The sequence below is a fragment of the Onthophagus taurus genome, chromosome 2, assembly GCF_036711975.1.
Source record: "Onthophagus taurus isolate NC chromosome 2, IU_Otau_3.0, whole genome shotgun sequence".
Lineage (NCBI taxonomy): Eukaryota > Metazoa > Arthropoda > Insecta > Coleoptera > Scarabaeidae > Onthophagus > Onthophagus taurus.
The window spans coordinates 10,049,742-10,077,090 of record NC_091967.1 but is presented as its reverse complement, the minus strand read 5'-3'; the positions used below and the strand labels follow the sequence as shown (position 1 = coordinate 10,077,090).

Genomic DNA, 27,349 nt, shown 5'->3' with positions numbered 1-27,349 from the left:
TACTGTTTCGATTGATAAAATATATAAATTTATAAAGCACACTTAAAACAGTTTTCATTTATAAATGTAATTTGTTATAATGCAATAATTATGAAATTATAAATAAAAAACGCCAAATTATTATATTAGAAATTATATTTAAAAAAAAATGGCGAATTTAAATTTGACAGTTACTGTCAACTTCTGATATTTGTAAATATACAGGATGTACCTAATTATTTGCAATAACTCATACTTAATAAAATGATTATTTTATTATTTATGATTATAAAAAAGAAAATTTTCACCACATAATTATAACTAAAAAATAAAACAACCGCCCAACCCAAGTCGTAATTATTTATTCAAAAAAGTAATATAATTACACATCACAAGAAATAATTCACCTTGATACAAAACTTCTATGTTTTCAGATCACTTTAAATCCACAAAGATTGCACCAAAATACAACGATTTTTAGGAGTAATTCTAGAAGAAGAACGTACAGACCGACCACCGAGTCAATTCTAAAAGACCGAGATGACGGCAACGTTCAAACGGTCCAAGGTGAGCTGTTCACTTTTTTTTTAATTGTTTTACTCACGACGACTGCGAATGAAACCGGTCTACACAATTCTAAAAAGGCGAATAAACCGATTGGATAAGGTGACGTTAAACTCAAAAATAAACTAAATAAATAAAGACGAAAGTGAGAGTTGTCGTCGTTGTCGTTTAGGTATTGGAATTTTCTCAATTACCACTTTCAATGTCACTACTAAGTGAACGTCTTAGAAATTTGTGAAAATATGGGTGGGATTTAATGCGTTTAAGAAGCTAAACTCGATTTAAAATAACAAGGTGAAAGAAAAAGTTCTGAACGCACCCCTAAAGTTGACAGCATCACCAAGGTTTCCCCCAGATCACCTTTTCGATAATCTAAATTCACAATTTTTTTTCTAAAGTTAGTGACGTTACTAAGAACAACGATGAGGAATAGACATCTTTTTTCCTTACCTTTGTATGTTACATGTTCTAGTAAAAATTGAAATGCCACAAATTTACTAAAAGACTTAAAATCCACCATGGGTGAAAGAAAAAACGGGCCCAAGCTGTCATAAAATTGTGATTTACTCTTTAAACACGTTTCTTGGAAGCGATATTTTTGAGTTTTATGCTTATGCGCAGATGAGTAAAAAGTTACAAACTCATCTTAGCGCTACATCTTAGGGCCTTCATAGTTGTGGAGATAGTAATACTGCTGGAAAATGAAATAAGTCCACGGGATGTGGCAAAAACTGTTTCTTATAACTAGTTCTTCTCATCAACGACTTGGTACTGGTCCTGCACCATTATTTCTGCATTAAAAGATCGAAGCCAAACCACTAGAATGTTTCAAACTGCCTTCGGCAAGCTCAAAGAACAACAATCTACGTTTCTACTGTTCGATGAAGGTTAAAAAAAAGTAGTTTAATAACTTACAGTGTAGCTACAAGATCTTTGCTCACTGCAGCTCACAAAAAACGTAGACTTGTTTTCGCCTGAGAACATCTACTAAGGACTACTGAAAAACGTATTGCTCACAGATAAGTGCAAAACTTGTCTTCTGAATTCTGGTATACAGAAGAGCGAGCGATCATTATACTGCCTGTACTTGATCATCTCGAGTTGCTTTTAGGGGTGGCTAAGTAATGTTTTGGGCAAGAATTTCTTTTGATAGCTACACGGATCTCGTTCCGATTGACATTAATAGCATGACTATACATCTGTTTTCTTTGACGCGCAATGTATTTTGTGATCAGAAACGCTTTATATATGGAGCATTGTTCGAACGGGAATGTGGGACTGCTAGTAACCTAAAGTTAACCAGCAAAAACTCCTCCTCTATATGGCCCTCCCTGAAACTGCCTTCTAGAACCTTATCAAGGGGTTCTAAAAGATGTCGTTTTTCGTGACCAACCTCTCGCTCATTTCACTCCTTCTCCTACTATCGTCCCTGGATATCATCCCACTCTGCAAACTTTCCACCAACCACATCGTTCCATATTAATCAGAGAACTAGCCAGCCATAGAACCATAAATCCATTAAAATTTATTAATTATTTACCTTCCTATGATCCTTATCCAGCTAGGGGATTGTTTGTGCTAATAACCTTCCATAGTTTTAACACCTGATTTTTAAACCTGCTTGCCAGAACTTGTTTACATTCTCCTATTCTGCGAATTTTAAACCCAGCCTCTCTTCTTTTTCCTTGGTAGTGATGACCACTCTTATGTATGTCTCCATGTTGCACCATCCCTCTCTGCTACCAAGCATCATCGCCATGCTGTTGTTCTCCGACGTTATCCTTCATCCCATTCTAATGTTGGGAAGCTTCTCTTTCATTGGTCCATCTCAGGTAATGATAGAAAATATGTTCCACATCATCAATCTTGTCACAACACTTGTGCTTGTATAAATAAGCCTTAAAACAACCATGATCCAAGATAAACTAACTCAAATAATAGTTGGTATTGATCATCTTGTTCCAAACACTTCAAAAATTAACGATTTGTTGCAATAATTAACTTAGTATAACAACAAATCATCCTTACTTACGCCTTACTTTCATAAAATCTTATTCCCTACAATAGAAAACACTTTCAAATATTTCCACCATACAAAAATGGTAATAAACAACTTATAAGTAAACACTTTTTCTTGTACGCTTCGTTTTAGTGAAAGTGATGGCAATAAACTTTTAAAATGCGTTCTCTTTATTTACAATTAAAAAAAATTGAAAAAGAAAAGTTTTATTTAACTTACATTACTCATTTATTTTTTTTTTTCATTTATAACAAATATCTTATTTTTATTTTTATTTTTTAGGAATTATGACAAGCTTAAAACCTGAATCATACACATCAACGGAATCAATTCGGAAACAATATTTTCGGAATAGAAACCGATCAAAACCACCAAAAGTCCAAATAACAACCACGAGTGTTAATCGATTTATTGAAACTGTTGGAATGACGGATCAGGCATCCGATTCAAGTAATCAACAATTAAATAATAAAGATACCGAACCACCATTAACTATAAATGAAGTAAATCGTGCAGTTAATCGGAGTAAACAACCTCAACAAGGTCCGTTAAAATTAACTTTATTTCCTCGAGATGAAACGATCCCTAGAAATAAAGGGCGAAAAACAACTATAGTAGTAACAACAACCCCAAAAATAATGAATCCAACGGTTAAAACGAAAACTAGGCTTGAAAATGTTACACCCTCCCAATTGGTAAAAACGATAAAACCGTTAAAATACGATTATTTCGAAAATTTTAGTGGAATTTTAAAAAGCATTCCAGAACATAGTAAGGTACTTATTGATGATAACGGAATTATTCATTGTTTGGATCAAGGAAATTTTCCTCATCCAGTTTCTTGCAAAAAATTTATATCTTGCGCGAGAATGGAAGGAAGAGTTTTAGGTTGGGAATACACGTGTCCTAAAAATTTAAGTTTTGATCCAATCGGTGGGTTATGTAATTGGTCCGCTGACTTAGGATGCGACGAATAAATGGATTAAGAAGTTTCTTTTTATTAATTACTTAATAATTGTATTTATTTGTTTAGTTTGTAAATTTATTAAATGTGTTGTAAATAAAAAGTTATCTTACGTCATTTAATTATTTTGTAACAAACCTGTAGCAACGGTAAGTATTTTACAAATTAAAAAAAGTGGGGCAAGAAACAATATAGCTTTACCTCACTCGTTATATTTATTCTAGTATAAGTAAAATTTCTTATTAATACTTGTGTTTGTGAAAAAGTGATTGGAGTTATTTATTCAGATAGGAATAGGGTGTGTATGCTATGTAATACTTAATACTAAGTTTAATGTCATTGCTGTGTGTTATTTTTACCTCTTAATACTTTCTTAATTCTTAATTATAATCAATTAATAGTGCGAGTAATTGTTGAACTAAAACTAGAACTAACACTAGAACTAACACATAATATAGAACTAGAATCATTCGGGTTTAGCCGTCCTGAAAGACGTGCAGCTAAACTCGAATAATTCTAGTTCTAGGTCTAGTGTTAGATCTAGTTTTACACTAACACTATCACCAGAACTAACACATGATATAGAACTAGAATCATTCGGGTTTAGCCGTCTTGAGAGACGTGCAGCTAAACCCGAATAATTCTAGTTCTAGGTTTACTGTTAGATCTAGTTTTACACTAACACTATCACTAGAACTAACACATGATATAGAACTAGAATCATTCGGGTTTAGCCGTCTTGAGAGACGTGTGGCTAAACCCGAATGGTTCTAGTTCTAGGTCTACGGTTAGTTCTAGTCTTCTAGTTTTAGTTATTATTCAGAATTAGATTGTTGTATATTTTCGAAACCTCTTCATATTCAACAAATAGTGATGTTTACATAGAATTTTAATTATTTTTTAACCAATTTAGGAATTGTTGAACTTTAGGATGTTGTTTTGACCAATAAATTACGTTTAACCCATTTTATTTATTTTGTGAATGAATTATGTAAATTACTAGGAAAGAATGTTGTTTCACAACAAATCATTAATAAAAGAATACGGTATATTAAGAAGATACAAAGTATATTTCGTCATATCCACTCAATTGCGTCACCAATGCAAGAAGCAGCAAGAAGAACGGTTACAACTCCCTTTTCAAAATAAATATTGCGTCATATTACACCACATTACGTCAAGAATTTTTAAGTATCAAATAATAAGAAAAAATGTCTTAAAATGATTTGGAATTAAAAAGAAGTATTAACATTTAAACTTAAACTTATTTAGTTAATAAATTAATATTGTTAAAAATTATTTGTAGATAATTTGGTTCTTCTAACCAATAAGAGATGGCGGGGATTACCAAAAATAAATCCCAAAATTATCCAATTAATTTTTTGATTATGTTTTAATTAATATGTTATTGCGTTAAATTAGAATTAAATAATAAATGTTTAAACATTTAATGTTTAAACCTTATTTGGGTGTTTAATAGAAAATTATTAATAGTTTGGATATTTGCCAAAAGGTGGCAGCTGTCAACAGTTAACCTCAATTCATGAACTCTCAAGTTCGTTGGTGAGGTTGGTGACGTCAGAAAAGTGGATTTCGTTTTTTAATAAATACGGTATCGCTGTGAGATTATCATCAGTCCTGTAGGTGTTTTAACCAATACTATTAATACAGTTATCCATAAAATCACCAGTTGTGTCTTTGCATTAATCATTTTCAATATGAGTTTAAGTGAGTTTTTATTTTTTTCCCATAATTTATTTCATAATTTCACTTTCCATTTTATATTTCGTACCAAATCGTTTATTTTAATCATTGCTTCCTTTAAAAACTCGTGATACATACTTTTCTAAGAATATCTGATAGTTATTTAATGATATTGACCTTCACGTTTTAGTTTTTAACCTCAATTTTTTATGTAATCTTATTGTTTAGACGTGAAAATGGGTGACCGTCCGATTTTTATGTACGAAGAGGAAAGCCAATCCGAAAAATTGGCTAGAAAATCCAAAGAAACACCTGTATTTCCAATTGGTGAGATTTTTTTTTATTTAAAATTCAAAATTTGTAATAACACTTGTTTTTATGTTTGTAGCTATTGCAGCATGTGTAGCTGCTGTAGGAGTTGGAGTTTACAAATTTAATAAACGGGGGAAAATGAGCCCCAGTTTGTTTTTAATGCAACTTCGTGTCGGTGCTCAGGGAGTGGCAGTGGGTGCACTTACATTAGGTTTAATTTATACTATGGTTGATCAACATATATTAAAGAAGAAAAACTAGAAAAGTTATATATCTAACTTGCATATTTTGGTGTAAATTTTGCTAATGTATTCTAGTAATATTTTGAGCAATAATTGTGAATATAGTGCAAGCTATTTCTTATCTTTTTTCACAAAGGTTTTAAATTATTTATCTCATTGTACTGTGTTATCATCAACGCCTGATAAAGATGAAGGTAGTTTAAGTATTTTTAGATAATACATAACTTATTTTTATGTACAACATTTATTTAAAATAAAAATCTAAATAACACATTTTCTTTTATTATTATAAAAATGACAATTTTGTTGTTATTATGTAATAAGAATGTGAAATATTTATATAATTATTTTCAATTATCTTTTGAGAATTTAATCTTTTCATAATACACAAAGTTAATGTACAAAGTGTAGTTCTACATTCAAAATCCTTTTTAAAATACAATAATTATTTCTCAGATATAAGTAACTCTGATAAGATTACCTCTAATCAATATCCTGCTTATTAGGAGTGTAAGTATTTCCTTATATTAACAATTCATTTAATATTGATAATCTAATTTTTATTAATTTGCAAATTTTGATAGTAAAACAACAAATAATCTGCAACAACATCCCAAATTACATTCATTTTTAAGATATATTTTACTTCAATAGACTATATGCCTTTAGATGCATCTGGGTTATATGCATAAAATCTTTAAGGAACCTCAGCTTACAATGTGTGAGCAGATATAACTTCAATAATATTAGAACTTAAATTTGAATGTTTCAGGGCGCTAAAGCATCTTTGGCTGCGGTGTTTCCCCAAGACGTGGAAATCCACAGACGTAACCGTTTTCTTGAAACCAGGATAATCCCAGACCAGAAAATTGCCGTCCTATCAGCTTGATTTCTGTTCTAGGAAAGATAGCCGAAAGAATTGTACTGCAACGACTAGCAGAGGTAGTGGGGAAACTGAACGTCATACCAGAAGAACTACACCATCCACCACGTTGTCAAAATCGAACCTATCTCCAAATTCATCTTGCGGACAGCCAATAAGACGAAAGTTATCTCAACCCAAAGTTTGTATATAAGAGGTTGTCTAGGTTTATACGCAACCATACTGCGCATTACGTCATTGGCTACAAATAATACCGGGAAATAATTCAAATTTTTAAAATAATGTAATTGAATTAGTTTAATATATTTAGTGTGGTATATAATTAACAGCGGTAGTAAAATGGAAAATAATTCAACTTAGTTTTTGATATAAATTCAATTATCATAAAATAATTGAGGGAAACTAAAGTAGTAATTGATTTATGTTATCACTAGAGAAGACACTTCGACTCTCACTAATCATGACCTTGAGGTTGCGCGCGCAATCCGCGGCCACTTACGTCACGAAACACTCCTGTTCTTGCACCTCGTCCACAAACTATTGCAGTATAGGAACTTAAACAACCTTTAATATATGTCTATTGGAGAGTTTTACTGAATAGCCTTGCTTTGGAGTTATGTAAACAACATTTACAATATCGACAAACAATTGTAACATTCCCATAAAACGTAAAAGCGCGTTTATAATTAATATGTCCAAAGACTGCAAAGACTGTAGTTGAAGAAGAGATACCGCCAAAACGTCCAAAGATTGTATTGAGTCAAGATCCTCCTTCTGAGTGGGTACAGATCGGCCAAAGAACTACCTAAAAGACAATTAAAAAAAAAATTAATTTATCTATATTAAAAGAAGTAAAACAAAACCTTAGTACCAACATTAGTCATCGTGATTGTATCTCATATGTTTATACATGCAAGAACTATCAAAGAGTTCTATGCGATAATGGACTTTTTAGCAGTACACCCTGAAAAATGCCGCTAATTTCGGAAAAGAATTGCCGTCTTCGAGTTTGCTTATTTTCATGTTGGCAAGGGCGAAGGGGAAGGGAGGGGGTGAGGTTGGTAGCCAGCTTTAGATGTGGATGTTTAGGGGGAGGTGCAGACTATGTGGGGAGGGTTGGATTGGGTTGGGTTTGGAGTCTTTACACTATCTGCTGGTGGAGTGTAGTGATGGTAGTGAGTTGAGGGAACAGGATATGGATTGGAGGGGGATAGGGAGATGGATGGGGAGGAAAGGGATATGAATTATATAAGTATTGGTGTTGTAGTTTAAATTGCAACCTTGTGCAAACAATAAATTATTATTATTATGTTGACAAGAGAATGGATTTCTGGTCGAGGGTATTGTCATAGTTTGGAGAGCTATAGCAGCATCAGGTGTGGAAAAACTGCTGTGCATTATGGATCTTAATACTGATCTAATTTAAAAGGCTTTGTATACATTGCAAGTATACAGCAAGCATTGTCAAACACAATCAGACCTCCACAGAGTCCGAATTAAAATCCGATTGGACTTGTTTGAGGACTTTTGGAGCGTAGGATGTGGTAGTGTAAAATAACTGATGTCATAAAGTTGAAATCTGCATTGATGAAATCATAGAATGAAATAACAACAAACTTGGTTGCTTCAAAGCCAGCAAAATACTAAAAATTTTGAAAATTGTCGCTTAAAATAAGGCTTAAAACCTGTTCTTCGTCAATGATGCCTCTATTTCCTACGCAAATTTTCGCTCCATCTTTACCTTGATCCTCCGAGACTTCGCTTACCTAGCAACGATTTATCCCTGTCGTATAGAATTTTACTGGTGATTCTGCGAAGTATCTTCATTTACTGTTTCCAATACCCGTTTTGTTTTAGACGCTCCACGTCTAGTCTCAGCCGTATATGATGCTCTTATATATTCTCGATTTTGTGTTGATATGTAGATGCTTGTTCCTCCATAAGGTACCGTTTAAGCGGATTTAGCCTGCGATTTTACTAGCTGTCCTGACTTGTTGAGATACTTCCTCTACAATATTACTACAACTTGATAGTTCAAGTACCTGAATGTCATGACCTGCTCTATTATGTTCTGGTTCACGTACATCGAAGTGGCTCTTTCGCTGTTGTCATGCATTTAGTTTTTTGAGCAGAATTGTTTCGCTATATTGTTAAATGCTTGTGGGATTCTTAATGCAGAGGATCACAAATTCTTGATTATTCATTTTGTAGCCCCTGCTCATTTTATTTTTTTTTATGGTTTCATCCATTACAAGATTGAACAGTAGTGGGACTCAATATATCCCGTTGTCGAATGCCAGCATTTACAGGTATTTCTTTAGTGAGTTTTCCATTTATCTGTGCTTGTATGCTGAATAGATGTTTTAACTATATTTGTCGATATTCTGCCGTTCAGTATAGCAGTTTTATGACATCCTTTAAACATAAGAATGCGGGTTTATTATAATCTATTGACTTTTCTACGACTTGTATCATCACGAATACAGCATCTGTACAGGACGTTCCTGTCTTAAAGCCTTGTTCTACTGCGGCCAATGTTATTTTTGAACACTGGTGCTATTTTTGCAAACGTCATATTTTGATGTTGTATGTAGACTTTTGTCCTTCACTGTAAATTAGTGTCATTCTAAACATTGTCACAAATGTACTAATTTTCAACAATTAATAAGTAAGTCAGTTTTAAGTCATTGAGATATTTATGTTACAAACAATTTTTGTTTAAAATATAACAAAAATAAATTAAAATTTTTAATTTATTGTAAAGTAAAAAGATAATTTTTGCGTACCCCTGGTGGGACTCGAACCCACAGTCCCCGGCTTAGGAGGCCGATGCCTTATCCATTAGGCCACAGGGGCTTGGTGAGGACTTTTCTACATTTTGGAATGTTCATAGTAGAATTTATGTTATTTATAGTTTATAAGTATTAATAATTTATAATTCACATAAACTTCAAAATAGATTAGTTAGTGGAAATTAATTTTCGACAATAAGTACACTTGAAGTTTGTTCAATAAGACAAAACAAGATTAAAAATAATAATTACTGTTTATCTATATCTTTATAATAATTATAAATTATACCATAAAAGTATTTTCTTTGCTGCGCAATATTTACGAGAGATGAACTTGATTTACAGGATTTATAATAATATTTAATAATAATCTGTAATATTTTATCTCAATTTTGATTATATGCGTAAATGTTTATCCATAATGTTATCCAATAATTAGTTATCTTGTAGTCGTTGTTAATTAACTAAAATCTAAATAACCTAATTGAATGAAGAGATATGATGGTTTATGTAGGAAATATTACAAATAAAATACCTAAACCAATTCCATGAATAAAAAAAAAACAAAATTGTTGCAACACTATAATTCTTTTATAAAGAATGAACTTGTTTTTCATCACGTAACTAATATTATTGATGTTGATTTTAAAATTAGTCATTCACGTATTGATCAAGCAAAAATTCTGATTTATCACTTTTTAGAATTAACATTTATTTTAACATAAACAACTCAAACTTTTCCATTTTTTTATTTTCAAATTTTACATTCATCGTTATGGTTGACCACAAAAATTATCATAACACGTGTACAATTTTATCTCGATGGTCCAAAATACATCATTAAATTGAAACGGAATATGTTAAAGAGTCGTTTTGGCAACCAAATTTGCACCTCGATAAATTCTTAATCAAAAATTTTAATTAAAAAAAATTATCTAGTTATCATTTGTCGTTAATATTGACGTTTAATCGTTCGGATATGAAATGTAAATCTCGTAATTGTAAAAAAAGCTTTTCCATAATCAAAAGCACCTCATTTTGACCGTTACCATCATCAAAATTATCTGATTACGATGGACAGAGTATACGTATATGGTATAGCGGCGACGATGGGCGGCCTCGGGTTTCTCTTGGCGTGGATGTACCTGGACCGTGGACAGAAAAGGGATTTGTATCATCGGCGTAAACTTCGATTAAAACGAGAATACGAACGTAAATTAAGTGAATTAGACAGGGTGCGAATAGCCAGTGGCGTCACCGAGTCTAGAAAGGAGGAGGATGTCATCATATTGCACGAGTTGCAAGTGGGCGAAGCACTCATGATGAAGGGTAATGTCGATGAGGCGACCCAACATTTCGCAAACGCCGTTTCGGTTTGTTCTCATCCGGAGAAATTTTTGAGGACGTTGAAAAATTGTTTGGATCCTACGGTTTATCATATGCTCTTAAATGTCTTGATCAAAGGTAATATTAATACATGCTCAAGGATTAATTTCTCCGATCCGCTAGAAAGTGCCCTTTACGATCGATTAAGGTAGCTTTTGTAAAATAGTTATTACTTTTTTACGAAATGGTGCCTTAAATATAAAAATTACTTTTCTGGTTTGTTAAATTACTACTTTTTGTTATTCTAATAAAAGGCTACCTGTTTAAAAACATGTTTTTTGAAGTTTATTTTCTAATTCTAAAGCTGCTTCATTTTTGTTAGGTGCAAGAAATATTAAGACATTATCTAGGTGCTCTGTAAATAAGCAGATATAAAGCATTTTCAAGACAATAGAGTACGAAAACCTATATCAGGACGAAACCAACGAGTCTTTTTCAACATTTTATTGATTTTGTATCAAAATTCTTAATAAAACTTTATGACTTATAAATCATATCTATTAAACTTAATTGGAATAAATTATTTTTTTTAAATAAAATTAAAATTTGCAAACTTAGTTACAACGCTAACTATTGTTAGAAAGCTGAACATTCTTAAAAAAAATCTATCACATAATTTGTCGTTTTTTCCTTATTATATGTATATTCGTTTCTAATATCTAGATGGCGCATTATCTTATGTAAAATATAAATCTTATTACATCCACCTAACGAGAATCGTTGCAACAGCTTGATGAAACAAATTGCCATAAAGTTGATTTTCGTTTTATCGCGAGTTTAATGAAAAAGAAGAGTTCTGTTCAATCTGCCTGGTGTGTGTTCCAGACAGAAGGGCGCACCTATATTTCTTTGTGTAAATAAAATAAAGGCGCGACGTCCTGTTTGGAACGCACAATTTTTTCCTATTGGACAAACCCCCCTCTCCCCGCATTGCTTCACATGTTACGTAGAAATGTTCAGTAATTACAACAAACTTTCCGCAATTTTTTTCATCGAGCGGTCGCGAAGATATTGATCTTTAAAGTGAGGGGCCTTGACTTTTGACACAGATAGTAGAATGTAATATATACGCAGAAATAAAGAATTAAAATGAACGTTTTGTTATCTTTTAAAAGTGTGTTAAAGGTAACAAAAAATTGAAAAAGCTTTTGGATGTGTTTAAATGGTACTAATCGATTGACTTGGAAGATGAAAGTATTAGAAAATGCTATTTTGATTTGTTTTGAAAGTGCTTCAAAGATACCAGGTTATAGAATAGCTCGGTGTGTGTTAAATATCATTAATGGTTTGGACACAACATTGTTTTATTTGGCAAAACTTACACAAGTTACTTTTGCTACGTGTAGGTAAGGTAAGCAATAGTATATCGAGCCTATGGTTAATTACAACAAAAAGAGAACAGGTTATAAACCAGAGGTTATTATTATTAGTCTTTGTCCCATCAAAACCTCGACTAGATTAGTTTGAAGTTTAAGTCTTGGCAAAAGAACAAACTCTTTATATTATTGATCTAATGCTTCTATAGCTGTGTATCTAGCTATGCACTTTGCGTTTGATGAGGTTCCAAGACAAGAGGTCTGAAGAGCTCTAGAGAAGAAAGAGACTCTCCCATAGCTGATGCAGGCAATCAGGTTCATGCGCCAGCGAGTGAAGGAAGAGGTGAGTCTTAATGGGAAGACTTCTAGCATGTTTATCCTCATTACTATTTGTTGCTTTTATGGATGAAGTGGTATATATAAGAAAAGAACAGAAACTTCGGTGGTCAGCATGCTCAAGCGGTCAGAAACTCTAAACGAGGACAGAAGAACAGGTGGATAACATCCATATCGAATGTGGATATAGCAGTATCTAATAGAAGCATCTAAATCTAAGGAAGATTTATTGTATGTCCTGTAGTTCTGCATAGTTATGCTTCACACAATAATCTAATACTTATTGAGCCGTATTTTCGATACCTAGCACAATTTTTTTTCTTTCACCATAAGTACTTTTGCGAATATCGCTCTGAAACGATATAAAAAATTTCGCCATAGATTTGTAGATTAATTAATTTAATTACATCCTTTCCTAGTAGTCTACTAAAAATAAAGTATTGAAGGTAAATTTTCGTGTTCAACGAAGTTATATTGCATTAGATCAAATCTAAAAGATCTGCTCGGATTATAACGAAGAAGTTCACCTGGAGGCGTAGGGTATTTGTGATTTAAAATAGACGATCACGCACAAATGTGGTGAAAATAACTTTGTTCGGAGTATTAAATATAGGTTAGTGGGTTAAAGGTTAAATTGTATTACGGATATTTTTGAATCCGTTCTCTGTTTCCCGAGACGGGGAAAATGGGTTAACCGTTTAGGTTAAACGCAACGTCATCGTTGAAAACGGGGAGTGGAAAACCCCTTTGGGAAAACCGTACCAGTCTGTGGTAGGTATTGTGTCGGTTGTTAATTATTTTCCTCTATGTAGCCGCACACGCTTAGTTTGGAGCTGATTTTCTTTCGGTATGGTTTTTCACCACGGGGAGTTACGATGTTACCTGGTAATAGTGTTGTTTTATTATGGTTTTTGTTAGACAGTGTATGTAAGTACCTGTTACACATTTTCTGAAAATAATTTGAAAGGAAGCCAATTTTTTTAAATTTTTTATTAACCTTCGTGTTTACAGCAAAAACTTGTTTTATTGCAAGCTAATTAATTACATTGTCCATCCAAGTCAGTGATTGATATATTTTAAATAATTAATGAACAAGATCGGTTTAACTCGGAATTGAAATGCCGTTCTGGTATCGTTTCGAGCTCATCTAAACACGCAATTCATTCTTTAAATATACGTATCACATTTACAAATATCCTCAAGAATATACAAGACTTTCGGTATCTTAAAGTGGGTCGATAATGTAAATTTAAAATTAGTATTGTAATTTAAGTATATTGCTGCAGATGAATACAAAACAGGATGATTATTAACTGAAACTGGACGTTTTAAAATTAATATTCATATAACACGTGTTATTGTTGTAGGAAAAAAGACAAAGTGGGGAGTGCAAGAAGGAATTATAAGAAAATTGGTGAAAGTGGCTTTCCACCAGGAGTAACCGTCGATGAACTTTACAGATACAGAAAGAAAAAGCAGAAAGGTAAGAAAAAATTTTCAAAATTAACTTGATTAGAAATGTAAATTTTTGAGTTTGTATGAAAAAGCTATTTTAATAGTTTTTTCTTCGAAATTTAATAGATGCAATCCAACTAGAGGATAACCTTTACTTCGGTGAAGGTTCCTATAAGTCAATCGTATCTGAATACACCAGAAGTTTTCACAATTTATTTTTACAAGAACTTAAATTACCAAAATTAACTACTTCTGTAAGTAAATCATGAGTAGTTTCATCATAAGATCATTATTTTCAATTATACAAATCCCATTATAGAATCAAACAAACTAGGTTCACTCAATGATTATTCTTTGAGGGATTAATAAATTTTATTCTTTAGTATTTTTGTTTAAGGATGTAGCTTCTCGCAAAACATGGAGACCTGATTACGCAAGATATGAAAGTAATTATTTCTTAAAAAAAAGTTTATCAAAAGGACGAAAGTCCGTTTTTGATGAAACAATGGATTTGAATGAAGAATTCGATAAAAGGTAAATACAACAATGTAGAGGTTATTTTTGTATTAAAATAATCACTTTTTCGTTATTTAAATTGTTTCGCATAAAAATGGTAATTGTGTAATGAACTTGGTCTTGTCGCATAAACCTTGAAACACATTTTAACTATGTTACCTATAAAAATGCATAAAATTCTTCTTTTATGGTCGATATGAACACGAAACGCGTTAATTAAATAAAACCGTAAAAAATGATTAATACATTATAATGAGTCAGGGAGTCAGATATAGTATGATGATAAATAAAGTTTTTTTTCATGTTTTGTATGTATCGTATTTTTAAATCTTCAAAATTTACATATATAGAGGACAATTTACGTTTACATAAAACATAGTTGACGGCAAATCAACCAGTATATTTTCTTACAATATCTGTGTTGGTGTATTATTAAAATTCATTAACTGCATAAAAAAGTATTTTCTACTAATTGATAGTTTAGAAGGCGAGGTGAGGAAAAATTATGTAAATATATGCTATATCCAGGTAGAACAACCAGTAACACAATCATTGATAAGAATGGTTAATTGCTTCTTTCACTCTTATTGTACATAATTGAAGCGAACATAGTAGCGTACATTATCTTGGTAGCAAAATGTTGAATCCTTCTCACATTCTTCTCCCACGTCATAACTAATCTTGAAGAAGCACCAATTTATTTTTCAAAGTGTACCAAGCAGTGTAAGAGTTCTCTTTTCATTTATTAGTAAAATCGAAGTTTCTAAAAAAATTATCAGTTGCCACATTTCTCTCTGACCTATCAAACTCTTTTATCATATCCAAGAAAACACAATGGCCCTGATTGTCTTATTGTTCCTATATGTGCCAATATATGCATACGAAGTTAATTGTCACAAACTACCCAAATTTCTTACAAAACGTAGAGATTGAGTAGGGAACCTTATTTACTTCACTATTGAAAGTAATTCCTCAGCAGTGTAAAAGTGAGCATCTCTGGAGTTTGTTTAAATTATTGTTTGGACTTCTCTTGCTTGGAGGACAGCAATTTTCTGAGTAATTATTGATAGATTCTTTGATGACATGGATGAGGAGCAGAAACGTCTGAAGGGCAATATTGAGACAGCTTAATTAGTATAAGCGTTTTCAAAAAACTATCGAGTACAATTGGCCGTTTGTTATGGCGTTTGAGGATATTCATACAGTTTGAAGCCACCTTGGAAGCACTTCAAGTGTAGATGTAGAAAGCTAATATATATATACAGAAATGTGGCCATGTCAGTGAGAATGTATGAAAGCACGGATCCTGTCCAAGTGAACCCCCTCTGTTCACTACGAACAGGTGAAACGTTATTGCCAAACCTGTTTACAGCAAGATTACATGCATATTTCAGTATTATATGAATAAATCTTGCATGGGCAGCCTATGAAAAATTGAAAAATTTCTTCAAAAGTAACTTACCAATCTGTCTAAACTGACCGCAATACTTCTAAAACTTTAAATTGCATGTAGGTAAAAAGCCAAGGTCAATGCTTGGTGTTTCGTTATGCGACCGTGTGACTAACGAGGATGTAAGAAGAAGACGGAAGTTCCTGATATGATTATCCGAATTGCAAAACTCAAACGTTTGACCATGAATGGATAAGAGAAGAGGGAGACACTGTTGTTCTCTTTAATATTGATTTCATAACAGCATCCACGATAATCAAGTTTAAATGATTCCGGTTCTTCTTAATCTTTGTATTGTTTGTTGGAAATGAGCAGGTTTATTGTAGATTGACAAAAAACGTCGCTGTGGTAATGTTAGAGTGTAAATTAACTCAAGTTACGAAAAAGAAAAGTTTTGGCTGCATCTAGCGCAGTGCAAGTTATTAAGATCATACCGCAGGAAGCATTTTGGGTCGTTATTAAGGCTCATTTTCGTTTGACCCAGTACTTTACAGTTTAGACATTACTCTGAAGCAATTAAAACAGCGTTCGACTTTGAGTTGGCTTATGATCTGAATATTTACAGCTGTTGATTGGTAGTAACTCCAGTTGCATTGAAATTATGGGCATAGCATGATGTTCCAGAAGCTTTGTTATCTATCTGAGAGGTTTTATGAAAACATACTCTTTAACAAATAATGATCCATCCATCAGCAACTTCTTATTTAAAAACAAAACCTTACTCTAGTCCTTATCACTCCATGCCAAATGATTGTGAGCAAACAGTACTGTTAAAATGTGGTGTCTACATGATAATGTATCAGCACGAAGCCATCTTCTACTTACTGGGTTATTCATTAACCTCTTGAAGCTAATTTCGTAAAAAACACTTTGCGAACCTTTTCATCCAAACTCCAGCAATTTTTTGCTCACCAGTATATTACGAAATGACATTATTATTAAACAAAGATTAGAAGTTTTAAGAAAGAAAAGTACAACGTGTTTATAGATATTTGTGGTTATATCATAGATCTTATTTTATTGCTTCCTAGGATTATTTCTATACTAATTATACCTTTCAAGTGTAATCAATGTAATCATACTCAATCAAATCGCAATTATCTCGATTTCAAATAATCCGCCAGAGCGAACGCACTTTTTGCCGCACCCTCTATAACGTTTTAAGTTATTTAATGTTAATGAAAAATTATAACTTAAAATATTCAATCATAAAATAACCACTTCTTGTTTATAAATTTTATAAAATCCACAAACAACCAAACTTTATATCTTCAAAGTGGACTCGACGTCAACTTAATTTATCTCTGAAACTTCACGTGCCTTAAAATATTCCACACGCTTGGTCTATATAAAGTGATGAAGTAAGTAGTCTAAGTTTCGATTTTCTAGAGTAGATAAGCGTTCTCTCTAGTCCATTAGTTAAAGTGTTTTGCGGTGATTACTCACGGCTATACTACATCATCACTTCACTTTGCCATCGATTTTCCATTTGTTGCCAATATTTCGTCCTCAATTTTCATGGGAGGGTCCTTCTCAAAAGCACCCTGAAGTATACAGATCGAAGACCACACCGCGTGGTGACCTCGGTCGACCCTGTTTCAGTCACGAACTTTTAGTCTTTCACTATCTACACAGTCGTTAGTTTGTTAGCCTCGGTGTTCCTTTCGCATTTGCATTTTTACTGCGGCAACTTTTGTGTTTCACTGTCGATTTCAAATAGAGTAAGTTGTTTACTTTTTAAAGCGCCTTGGAAACATTAATATTTAAAGCTTGTAAATTACTTTTTAGTTTGCGATATTCAACAGAAATTCGTTCAAAATATATAAATCACGACGGATTCATAAAACAAAATCTTATAAAACCATTAGAAAATTTAAAAATAGAAGGTGATCTTTTGACTTCTACCGAAAAAGCTGAAAAATTCATCGAGTACTTACTTTTTAAACGACAACATCTTTTGAAGAAACCGACTACGTTGAAATTAGAGGGTGAGATGGAAAAGAATACCGAGAATAGGGAAAAATTTGTTATGCATGATTACCAACAACGACCTCCGTTGTGCAAGAAGTCGACTAATCTGCATTTGGAGGGTGATAGAATAATCAGCACGGAGAATCATGACAAGTTTTTACCGTTCAAGGTGGAAAAGCGACAACCCCTATTGAAAATGTCGACGAATTTGCATTTGGAAGGCGACCTAGATTTACACCCTGAGTATAGGGACGTATTTGTGGAACATAAGGTACAAAAACAAACCCCTTTACTACCGGCGCATAATATTAAAATTGATGGAACATATGATATTAATGCAGAAACGAAATCTAAAGAGTCACATCATCCTTTAATTCCTTTTTTAAGAGGTGGTGATCGAAAATTTATCTTAGGTAAAGTAATTATATAGGAAATATTTTTTAAAATGCAATTTCAATCTATATTTTTAGGCGATGATAAAGACATAAAATATCCAGAGTACAAAGAAAAATTTGTATTACATCCAAAATCAGAAAGACCACCAGCTTATCATCCCAGTAGTCATTTAAAACAACGTGGAGCCATGGAAGGGATGACAGAAACAAGAGAAGAATTTGTAGAAAAACGATCACCGAGAACAGAGCGTCGTAGAAGATCGACACACTTAAAGTTGGAGGGGAAAAGGGCTATGACTCCAGAATATAAGAATGCCTACATCGATTTTTACGAAACCGGAAGGCGTTCGCCGGTGAAACGAATACATGGAAGAACAGGAAACTTGAAAACCGATGGTGAAATGGATATTAATCCGGAATATTCCAGTTCATTCGTAAACTTTCCAAGGGAAAGACCGAACGTGAAGCGTCCTGAATGCCACTTGAAAAATTCTGGGGAAGTACGTTAAGAATTTTTAGTGAAAAAAGTATTTGTGTGTGTGTAGAATTTTTTGGTAGGTTATTATTACAAAAAAAAATTGTGTAATTCTAAATTATTTTAAATCATTTAAACGCATTATCTAGTTATAACAGTAATTATTGCTTTAGATGCATCATTTAACAGAAAAAGAAGCCGTTTATGTACAACATAAGGATTTCCATAAATCCGAGCTTATCAAACATGAACCAGAATTGAAGCTTGAAGGAAGATTTGAGTGTCAACCTGAATATCGCAAAGCTTATAGAGATTATTTGATAAGAGAAAGAGTCCAACGCAAACCTAGACCGATAGACAATTTAATAATTTCAAAGAAAAAAGAAGATGAAAAGAAACCAATTGAAGACACTCTGTAAGTAAGTAACTTTTGGGTAACATCACAATAACATAAAAACGAAATATTAAAAACTTTTTTTTATTATTATTTAGGAATAAACCTCATAAATCAAAACGTGATTCAAAATCATCAGATTCAAAGTCATACATTCCTGTATCAGTTAAAAAACCAGCAGCAACTTCATCATCGTCAGATGATCGCAAACGTTCTTCAGCGAGTACAATGAGTAGTATCACCTCAAAATTGAATTTGAAATCCAGTAAATTACCTCTTCCAAAACCAAAATTGGTGGTACCAAAAAGTAGCACAAATTCTTCTTCCTCGCGGTTGTCAAGATCTCTTAGTCCAACAACTCGAAAACCCACCAATTTAAGAAGAAAAAGTAGTACAAAATTGGTTAAATCTAAATCATCCCAAAGAATGGTTTCTCCGGAAGTTGTCCATCGAAGCAGAGTTGGTTCAAGATTTTCAAGTCCAGTGAGAGTTGAAGATTTAGCTTATCAACCAATCACTTCACCTTTACCGTGGATTATAAGAGATGTTAGTCCTGATAAACGATTATGGCACGATAGGAAATCTAAAAATAAGGCTTTCGTTGTTTTGGATAGACAGGTACATAATAATAGTTGTTGTTGTACTGGAGGTGAGGGTCTTTATAAGGAACAAAGATGGATGCCCTCTTGGTATACACCAACATAAAATCTTTTTTGGTTTTGTACATGCAGAAAAAAAAACGTATGCTTATAATATGTGTTATTGTCTCAGGGTAATATTAAATTATTAAAACTTTTGATACTTACCCTATATGTTGTTCAATGTTTAGAACTAGAGGTTATTCAAAAAGATTTTTCTGCAATTACAAATATAAATCTCATTTTTAAAATGATTTTATTAGAAAATTCATTTTGAATAACGTTCCTTGAATAGTTAGGTCGAGTTTTATAGACATAGAGACGTATTAATGTAAAATAAAACTGCCAATTGTAATTTGTTATAATTGTAATAAAAATTTTTGTATAGAATCTCTTATTGTAACTTCCATAAATAAAATACGAATTTGTGTATGTAAAGCAATGTAGTAATATAAAAATAACCAACAAAATTGATTTTTGTATTTATTTTATTTTACTGTTCCACATTTTTTGTTTTAAACAACGACACATCACTTGGTTTGACGGTTTAGACCACAAATGGTCTCAAAATTTAGTGAACAACAGTACTTACATTAAAAAATTTATTACAAAAAATTCCTTAAGTAAATACTTATACGCGGATTGTTACAAAATCGCCCAACATCTCAATTTTTCATGTAACACATTCTTTTTTATATTTTAGTCACATTCTAATTTTGCAACAATCAATATCATTATGATAATACGTAAACGTCACGTAAAGTACAAAAGTTTTTTCTTACGATATCTATCGATATCGCAAGAAAAAATTGTTGTATTTGTAAAACTCTTAACGAGTTAAAAATAAGCGTAATTATTTATTCTTAAAGCCTAGGCTAAGAGAGAGAAGAGATACGATACTTTAAAAATTAAAAATACGATTTCACGGAAACATCTATAGATCTAAATATGGAATAACAATATTTTGTTATACAACAAGTAAGTACAAGACAACCTCAAGAGTTGTAAAACGTGGTGCTGACATACAGATTTATTTGCTCTTTTTTATTATAATTTAAATACAGTGCATTAATACCCTGCATTGACACAGATTTTTGTTGTATTGGTCATAGAGCGGATTTCATTAAAAGTCTACTTTCACATATGTATACAGTAAATACTGGTTTTGATATTTTAAGAATACAGTTATAGTTTTATTTTATACAGCTATGAGTAAGTTACAGATTTTTAAAGTAAAAATTTAATGAGATAATAAATTAATTAGTACGTTGAAAATGATTGTGCTATACAATAATTTGTGGAATAATTCTGTTCTTGTTTTGACTCAAAAACTTTATTGTCACACCTACAAATTATATCGTATTCTGTGTTTTAGAAAATGTAGTGAAACTATTGTGATCAAATTTAATATAAACTTTTATTTCAATGAAAGCAAATAGTCTTCTTAATAATATTCCCAAATTTGTAAATATTAGTCACCATTTTAAGAAAGAAACTAAAAGTGATGATGAAGTCATGATCTCGTTTGGTCTCGTAGGTAGAATCTACGAGAGATCTAAATCTAGATTTCTAGAGATTTATTTTCCATATTTTATCAGTAACTTTATTTAAAAAAAAATGATAGTTGAGTATGGCCTAAAATAATTTATTTTCTTCTCATAATAAATGTATAAGTATAAGTTCTGATAATAATCGATGCATATAATTTATTTTGCCTGTTTTACGCACTTTCAGCAAAATATTAAAGAATCTGTTTTAACATAGTAAGATTTAATAAATGAGCAATGACTTCCAGAAAAGAGAAGTTGAGTTAGCTTAGTTCTGTTTACAAATGTCAATCAACTCTGACAAAAGTATTTGATAATGTTAGGATAGGTCAGTTTTGTTTTGAAACTCCAATTATAGCGTGAAGGGATGTCGGTTTTCTTTTGAATCCCAATTATAGCGTGAAGAAGTGTCGGTTTTCTTTTGTACCCCAATTATAGCGTGAAGAAATGTTAGGATAGATCAGTTTTGTTTTGAAACTCCAATTATAGCGTGAAGGAATGTTGGTTTTCTTTTGAACCCCAATTATAGCGTGAAGGAATGTCGGTTTTCTTTTGAACCCCTATAATAGCGTGAAGGACTGTCGGTTTTCTTTTGTACCCCAATTATAACGTGAAGAAACCGCAATTATAGCGTGAAGAAATATTAGGATAGGTCAGTTTTGTTTTGAACCTCCAATTATAGCGTAAAGGAATGTCGGTTTTCTTTTGAACCCCAATTATAGCGTGAAGGAATGTCGGTTTTCTTTTGAACCAAAATTATAGCGTGAAGAAGTGTCGGTTTTCTTTTGAACCCCAATTATAGCGTGAAGAAGTGTCGGTTTTCTTTTGTACCCCAATTATAGCGTGAAGAAATGTTAGGATAGGTCAGTTTTGTTTTGAAACTCCAATTATAGCGTGAAGGAACGTCGGTTTTCTTTTGAACCCCAATTATAGCGTGAAGGAATGTCGGTTTTCTTTTGAACCAAAATTATAGCGTGAAGAAGTGTCGGTTTTCTTTTGAACCCCAATTATAGCGTGAAGGAATGTCGGTTTTCTTTTGAACCCTAATCATACCGTGAAGAAACCGCAATTATAGCGTGAAGAAATGTTAGGATAGGTCAGTTTTGTTTTGAAACTCCAATTATAGCGTGAAGGAATGTCGGTTTTCTTTTGAACCCCAATTATAGCGTGAAGGAATGTCGGTTTTCTTTTGAACCCCAATTATAGCGTGAAGAGGTGTCGGTTTTCTTTTGTACCCCAATTATAGCGTGAAGAAACCGCAATTATAGCGTGAAGAAATGTTAGGATAGGTCAGTTTTGTTTTGAAACTCCAATTATAGCGTGAAGGAATGTCGGTTTTCTTTTGAACCCCAATTATAGCATGAAGAAATGTTAGGATAGGTCAGTTTTGTTTTGAAACTCCAATTATAGCGTGAAGGAATGTCGGTTTTCTTTTGAACCAATATAATAGCGTGAAGGACTGTCGGTTTTCTTTTGTACCCCAATTATAGCGTGAAGAAACCGCAATTATAGCGTGAAGAAATGTTAGGATAGGTCAGTTTTGTTTTGAAACTCCAATTATAGCGTGAAGGAATGTCGGTTTTCTTTTGAACCCTTATAATAGCGTGAAGGACTGTCGGTTTTCTTTTGTACCCCAATTATAGCGTGAAGAAATGTTAGGATAGGTCAGTTTTGTTTTGAACCTTCAATTATAGCGTGAAGGAATGTCGGTTTTCTTTTGAACCCTAATTATAACATGAAGAAACCGCAATTATAACGTGAAGAAATATTAGGATAGGTCAGCTTTGTTTCCGCCTGTTAATCATCCCGGAAAAAAATATTGGAAAACTTAGTTTTGACAAGGAAAACTGCAGAACAACTTAATGTAACACCAAGAAGCAACGAGCAATGCTATCAATGAAATCACTCCGAGAGATAAGATTCGAAATTCGCAGAAGCACACAAGTGACAGATGAAATGAGACTGAAGTGGCAATGGATCGAGCATGTGGCAAGAGAAAACACAAAGAATTGACACAAAGAATAACCTTTTGGAGACCACAAAAAATTAGAAGAGGTACAGGAAAACCGAAAGAGGTGGATCGATGATGTGAAGGGTGTGGCGGGGAAAGAATGAATATGCACAATAAAGACAGAAATAAATGAAGATATTTTAAAGAGACCTATGACCAGCAGTGTCTAAAAAAGAAATGGGGTTAAGTATGGGCTCACATAGCAATATCTTGTTATCCAATGATTATTAATGGTAATCCAAGATGTTTGGCATCAAATGTTTTAGAAATTGTCGTACAAGAAAAAAGAATAAACAAACAAAAAAAATACAAGAATTAATATGAACTTATCGGTAAAGATGAGATGACGCAAAATCATTTACACCAGACGCAGATTTATTAGTATCTTTAAAGCCAATGGAAATAGCAGAATTATTCTGGCTCGATGAGAGCAGATTTGGAGATTCGTTGGAATCTGGTTGTACCATCAAATAGAATAGAAATTTCATCGTGTTATGTTGTACATACATGTCCGAGGCAGAATTGGATTTTTTCCAAACTAGAATTCTAGTATTTAATTTGCTCTCGTCGTTAAACAGGACATTATTCTAAAAAAATATATAAACTTATTACTTTTATACATATACAATTAGTTAAAAAAGTAACATTTAAGTTATAATTTCTTGCTTGAACACCATCCGACAAAAAAAAAATTAATTATCATTGAAGATTTAATAACAAATTTAGTCTCGTCATCTACTTGTTTATAGTTAAATTTACATAATTGAGCAGGATGTGTAAAAACCACCCCATTCAAAAAACCGATATGTTCATAATCTGTTCTTTTTGATTCAATATGATATTTTGTTGGTAATAATGAACACATTTAGACATTCAGTCTTTTTGATTCAGTTTTTTTAATCAATTTGTTAAACAAAATAATAAAATAATTTCTGACTATTTGCTTTCGTAAGTAGTAAATAAAATAAAATACAATTTAATGTATGTAATAAGTGTTAGCTTAATTTATTAATTAATTTATTTTGATTTTAATGACAATTTTGGCCTCCACAATCTATTTCATTCTTAATTCGTCTAATTCAAACGATGTAGGGACGGTATTAAACATCATCAATCTTTTTTTTTATAAAAAAAATCAAATCAAATTTGATTATTAAATTCCACCATTAAATTTTATTAAAACATTTTATGTATTTTAATTTCTTTAATCCTCTTGAATTATTTTATTTTAATTTATCGTGTTAAAGATTAGTTTCTCGACATCCTTATTTAAATATTTATTTATTTTCAATTTAAAGTTCATGTACAAGGTCCGAATCAGTCAAGATACCCTGTTGTTAATATACAATTTTAATAATTAGACACTTTAAGTATTAATACTTTAGTTTTATCTTATGAACAATAACCAGCTGGTTCATTATTTTGTTTTATAATTTTAAAAGAAATGTTTAATTTTATTAAAAAAAATATATTATACAAATTGATTTAGTTAAAGTATTTTTATTTATCTCTAGGTCTTTCGGATTTATTCTGAATCACCTTATTACATAGCATTTTAAAAGTAGTGTAATAAACAAAAATTAGCTACATATTGAAAAAAACAAATTTATGAAAAGAATTATTTGGGAAATAAATTGATATGGGATTTGAAATAACAAAAAATAATTGCAAATATTTATAGGTCAACTTCAATACACTACCTTTGAAACACGTTTTTTGAAAAAAATTAATATTATTTATTAAATTTAATTTTGTAGATGATTTAGCGCTCTTCTCTAAAAAAATTATATTTCCTTTTTGCCGAATAAAATTAAGCCTCATGAATAAATATCGTAATAAATTAAAATTTACAAATATAAACACATTTTCATTTATCTGTAAATTTTACAACATACTTTTTTAACGTACAATTTTTCTATACCTATCTCTGGGTATGGCAAGCGTATTTTATTATCACCTTATATGAAATCTCATAATATAAAAAATTCACCGACCCTTGATCGAGATTTTTTACAAAGAACGAGATCGACTTACGAAACAGTACACTCGTCGCCGGTGCTTTGAGCATCCCTTATTTGCTGTTTGGTCTTTCTACTGGCGCGCCTTATCAGCGACCTCGAACGAGGTTTCGCCTTCGGGGCTTCCGAACTGCCAGAGCTCTCGCCTACCTTTTTATCCTTTTCGATTGCGGGACTTCCCGGTCTTCTGGCCCCTTTGCTAGCCGAAACGTAGGCGCTCGATCTTCGTTTCAAACCTGATTCGTCGGTATCTTTCAGCATAATTCTGGACAGGTTCAGGAAATTGCGAAATATCTCTTTGATGTTGATATCATCTTTTGCTGAACATTCGATTACTTTCACCCTATGAATAAACCACAAAAAAAAATTCAAATTAGAACAAACTTTGATTTATAGATCTTTTTTACTTTTGACACTCAAAATATAACTACTTACACCTTAATTAAACTCATAAATTCTGGGCTGACATAAAATAAATGTTCTACTATTACAAGCAATCTCTTCGGATTATAAGTTAAATCGTTGTAAGTAAAATCCAACCCCAAAGTTTATAGCAAACGATTACACCTGAGGGAAATAAAGACGAGTGGTGTTGCAAAGTGATGCTTTTTAGTTGTTGCGTGATCTGCACATTTGTTTAAATTAAATAACACTTTCTAACTTGAATGTGAGAAGACTTTAAGTACTGTTTGAAAAGGAAACAATTTGCTATTCTACATATAAAATGTTTATTTTAGATTAAAATTAAAAAAAAATGTTTTACCTAAGTTTTGGAAGTTCACAATAAACCCATTCAGAAACGTCTTCTATCCTAACTTCTCGATGCGTAGAAGTAAGATCCAACTTATTTCCAGCAATAACAATTGGAATTTCTTGATAATCGGCCCTTTGCTCTCGTATCTCAGCAAAGCACTGTTTAACACTTTCAAAAGAAGGCGACGACGTAACCGCATAAACCAATAAAAACGCATGTGCGGTCGCTATACATAATCTTCTCATTGCAGGAAATTGCATATCACCGGCCGTGTCCAATATATCCACTTTGAGCGTCATATGACCCAGATCATACTCTCTGTTATAAAGGTCCTCAACGGTACTCTTGTAACGATCGCTATAGGTATTCATCAAAAACCTCTTCACTATACAACTCTTTCCAACTCCAGCACCTCCTAAAGTCGCTATTCGGATTCTTTCATAATCCGACATTGTCGTGTTATTGTTGTTCATTAGTTGTGGGAGGAGAAATAATTTAAATCAAACTTTGATATAATTATGCAGTCCTGGTGATGTCTTGATGTATAGATGGGTTATGAATCGGTTTTGTAAACATCCAATAAAGAAGTTAATAACAAATCATCCACGGAGTCTTTCAAAATGGTAGAGATAGGCGAATATTTGATGTGGTCATCCTTTCATTATAACAGTTTTATATTTGAAAATCAGAATCTGAAAAAAAGAATGTTATAATTATAGTATTATATTTGCAATAATGTCAATGTATGCAGCAACTAAAGACAACATAATGTATCTGTATCCAATATAAATTTAATTGCTCTGAAAATATTTTCTACTGTACCCATTATATTCTCATTTTTTGATACAGGGAATTCATAAATTTCAATGCAATTCAAAATAGAACATTGTTTCAAACGATGTGTTCTTTCAGAGATGGAATTCTCCAATTAGTAAATGTTAATATTCATGACGGTCTGCTTTACTGCTTTGCCAACAAAATCCATTAAGTTCAGCGTCAATTTCTCGTTATAAAACTTCACTACATGGTCCAAATAATGTCGTTTTTCATTATTTTTCAATTAAATATTAATTATACCTCCGTAAAGCACTCACGGATATGAGGACACAAATTGTTCTCTTTTTTATTTCTCTGTGTATTATTATTTTACCCTTTTATCAACTAAAACTGTTATAATTACTACATAATTTTATTATCAGATTAAAATATGCCTTTGTTATTTCCAGG

The 27,349-nt window shown here is 32.1% G+C and overlaps 4 protein-coding genes, 1 long non-coding RNA gene and 1 other non-coding gene across 9 annotated transcripts in view; 4 read left to right on the top strand and 2 right to left on the bottom strand.

Annotated features, from left to right (window-relative positions):
- The first annotated feature begins 419 nt into the window (after positions 1-419).
- Positions 420-3,644, top strand: LOC111426908 (uncharacterized). The gene is made up of 2 exons (XM_023061788.2): positions 420-546; positions 2,846-3,644. Exon 2 carries the CDS (start codon positions 2,851-2,853, stop codon positions 3,538-3,540), a length of 690 nt encoding a protein of 229 aa, XP_022917556.1. The 5' UTR covers positions 420-546; positions 2,846-2,850; the 3' UTR covers positions 3,541-3,644.
- A 1,432-nt stretch (positions 3,645-5,076) lies between these two features.
- On the top strand, positions 5,077-6,056 carry LOC111426854 (HIG1 domain family member 1C-like). 2 transcript variants are annotated; one of them, XM_023061670.2, is made up of 3 exons: positions 5,077-5,167; positions 5,460-5,558; positions 5,620-6,056. In XM_023061670.2, exons 2-3 carry the CDS (start codon positions 5,468-5,470, stop codon positions 5,802-5,804), a joined length of 276 nt encoding a protein of 91 aa, XP_022917438.1. In that variant the 5' UTR covers positions 5,077-5,167; positions 5,460-5,467; the 3' UTR covers positions 5,805-6,056. The 2 variants fall into 2 exon arrangements, with proteins under 2 accessions (XP_022917438.1, XP_022917437.1); XM_023061669.2 differs by having other exon boundaries at positions 5,090-5,255.
- Positions 6,057-9,451: 3,395 nt separating this feature from the next.
- TRNAR-CCU (transfer RNA arginine (anticodon CCU)) lies at positions 9,452-9,524 on the bottom strand. Its single transcript has one exon. It is a non-coding gene; the product is annotated as a tRNA-Arg (tRNA).
- Positions 9,525-10,381: 857 nt separating this feature from the next.
- LOC111426906 (uncharacterized) lies at positions 10,382-11,337 on the top strand. The gene is made up of 2 exons (XR_011639846.1): positions 10,382-10,994; positions 11,169-11,337. It is a non-coding gene; the product is annotated as an uncharacterized lncRNA (long non-coding RNA).
- Positions 11,338-13,167: 1,830 nt separating this feature from the next.
- Positions 13,168-20,274, top strand: LOC111426900 (uncharacterized). 2 transcript variants are annotated; one of them, XM_023061772.2, is made up of 8 exons: positions 13,299-13,425; positions 13,866-13,981; positions 14,080-14,207; positions 14,351-14,487; positions 17,708-18,303; positions 18,361-18,785; positions 18,934-19,175; positions 19,253-20,274. In XM_023061772.2, the coding sequence occupies exons 1-8, from the start codon at positions 13,403-13,405 to the stop codon at positions 19,857-19,859; spliced, it is 2,274 nt and encodes a 757-aa protein (XP_022917540.2). In that variant the 5' UTR covers positions 13,299-13,402; the 3' UTR covers positions 19,860-20,274. The 2 variants fall into 2 exon arrangements, with proteins under 2 accessions (XP_022917541.2, XP_022917540.2); XM_023061773.2 differs by lacking the exons at positions 13,299-13,425; positions 14,080-14,207 and adding an exon at positions 13,168-13,269.
- The window catches only part of LOC111426903 (GTP-binding protein Di-Ras2), a 42,907-nt gene continuing 35,820 nt past the window's right edge, over positions 20,263-27,349 (bottom strand). For both annotated transcript variants that reach the window (XM_023061778.2, XM_023061779.2), the window contains 2 exons: positions 26,132-26,814; positions 20,263-25,711 (listed from right to left, as the gene is read on the bottom strand). In XM_023061778.2, coding sequence (XP_022917546.1) covers positions 25,381-25,711; positions 26,132-26,595 — 795 coding nt within the window. In that variant the 5' untranslated portion in view covers positions 26,596-26,814 and the 3' untranslated portion in view covers positions 20,263-25,380. The remainder of the gene's footprint in view (positions 25,712-26,131; positions 26,815-27,349) is intronic.

What these genes read in the sequence shown, in the direction of transcription:
- LOC111426854 (XM_023061669.2), top strand. An exon ending in AACACCTGTATTTCCAATTG is followed by an intron (nt 5,559 to 5,619) that starts GTGAGATTTTTT and finishes TTATGTTTGTAG; the next exon opens with CTATTGCAGCATGTGTAGCT.
- LOC111426908 (XM_023061788.2), top strand. Translation starts at nt 2,851, where the DNA reads ATGACAAGCTTAAAACCTGAATCATACACATCAACGGAATCAATTCGG.
- LOC111426900 (XM_023061772.2), top strand. Translation starts at nt 13,403, where the DNA reads ATGGTTTTTGTTAGACAGTGTAT. An exon ending in GTTTTTGTTAGACAGTGTAT is followed by an intron (nt 13,426 to 13,865) that starts GTAAGTACCTGT and finishes TTATTGTTGTAG; the next exon opens with GAAAAAAGACAAAGTGGGGA. An exon ending in ACTTGAAAAATTCTGGGGAA is followed by an intron (nt 18,786 to 18,933) that starts GTACGTTAAGAA and finishes TTATTGCTTTAG; the next exon opens with ATGCATCATTTAACAGAAAA.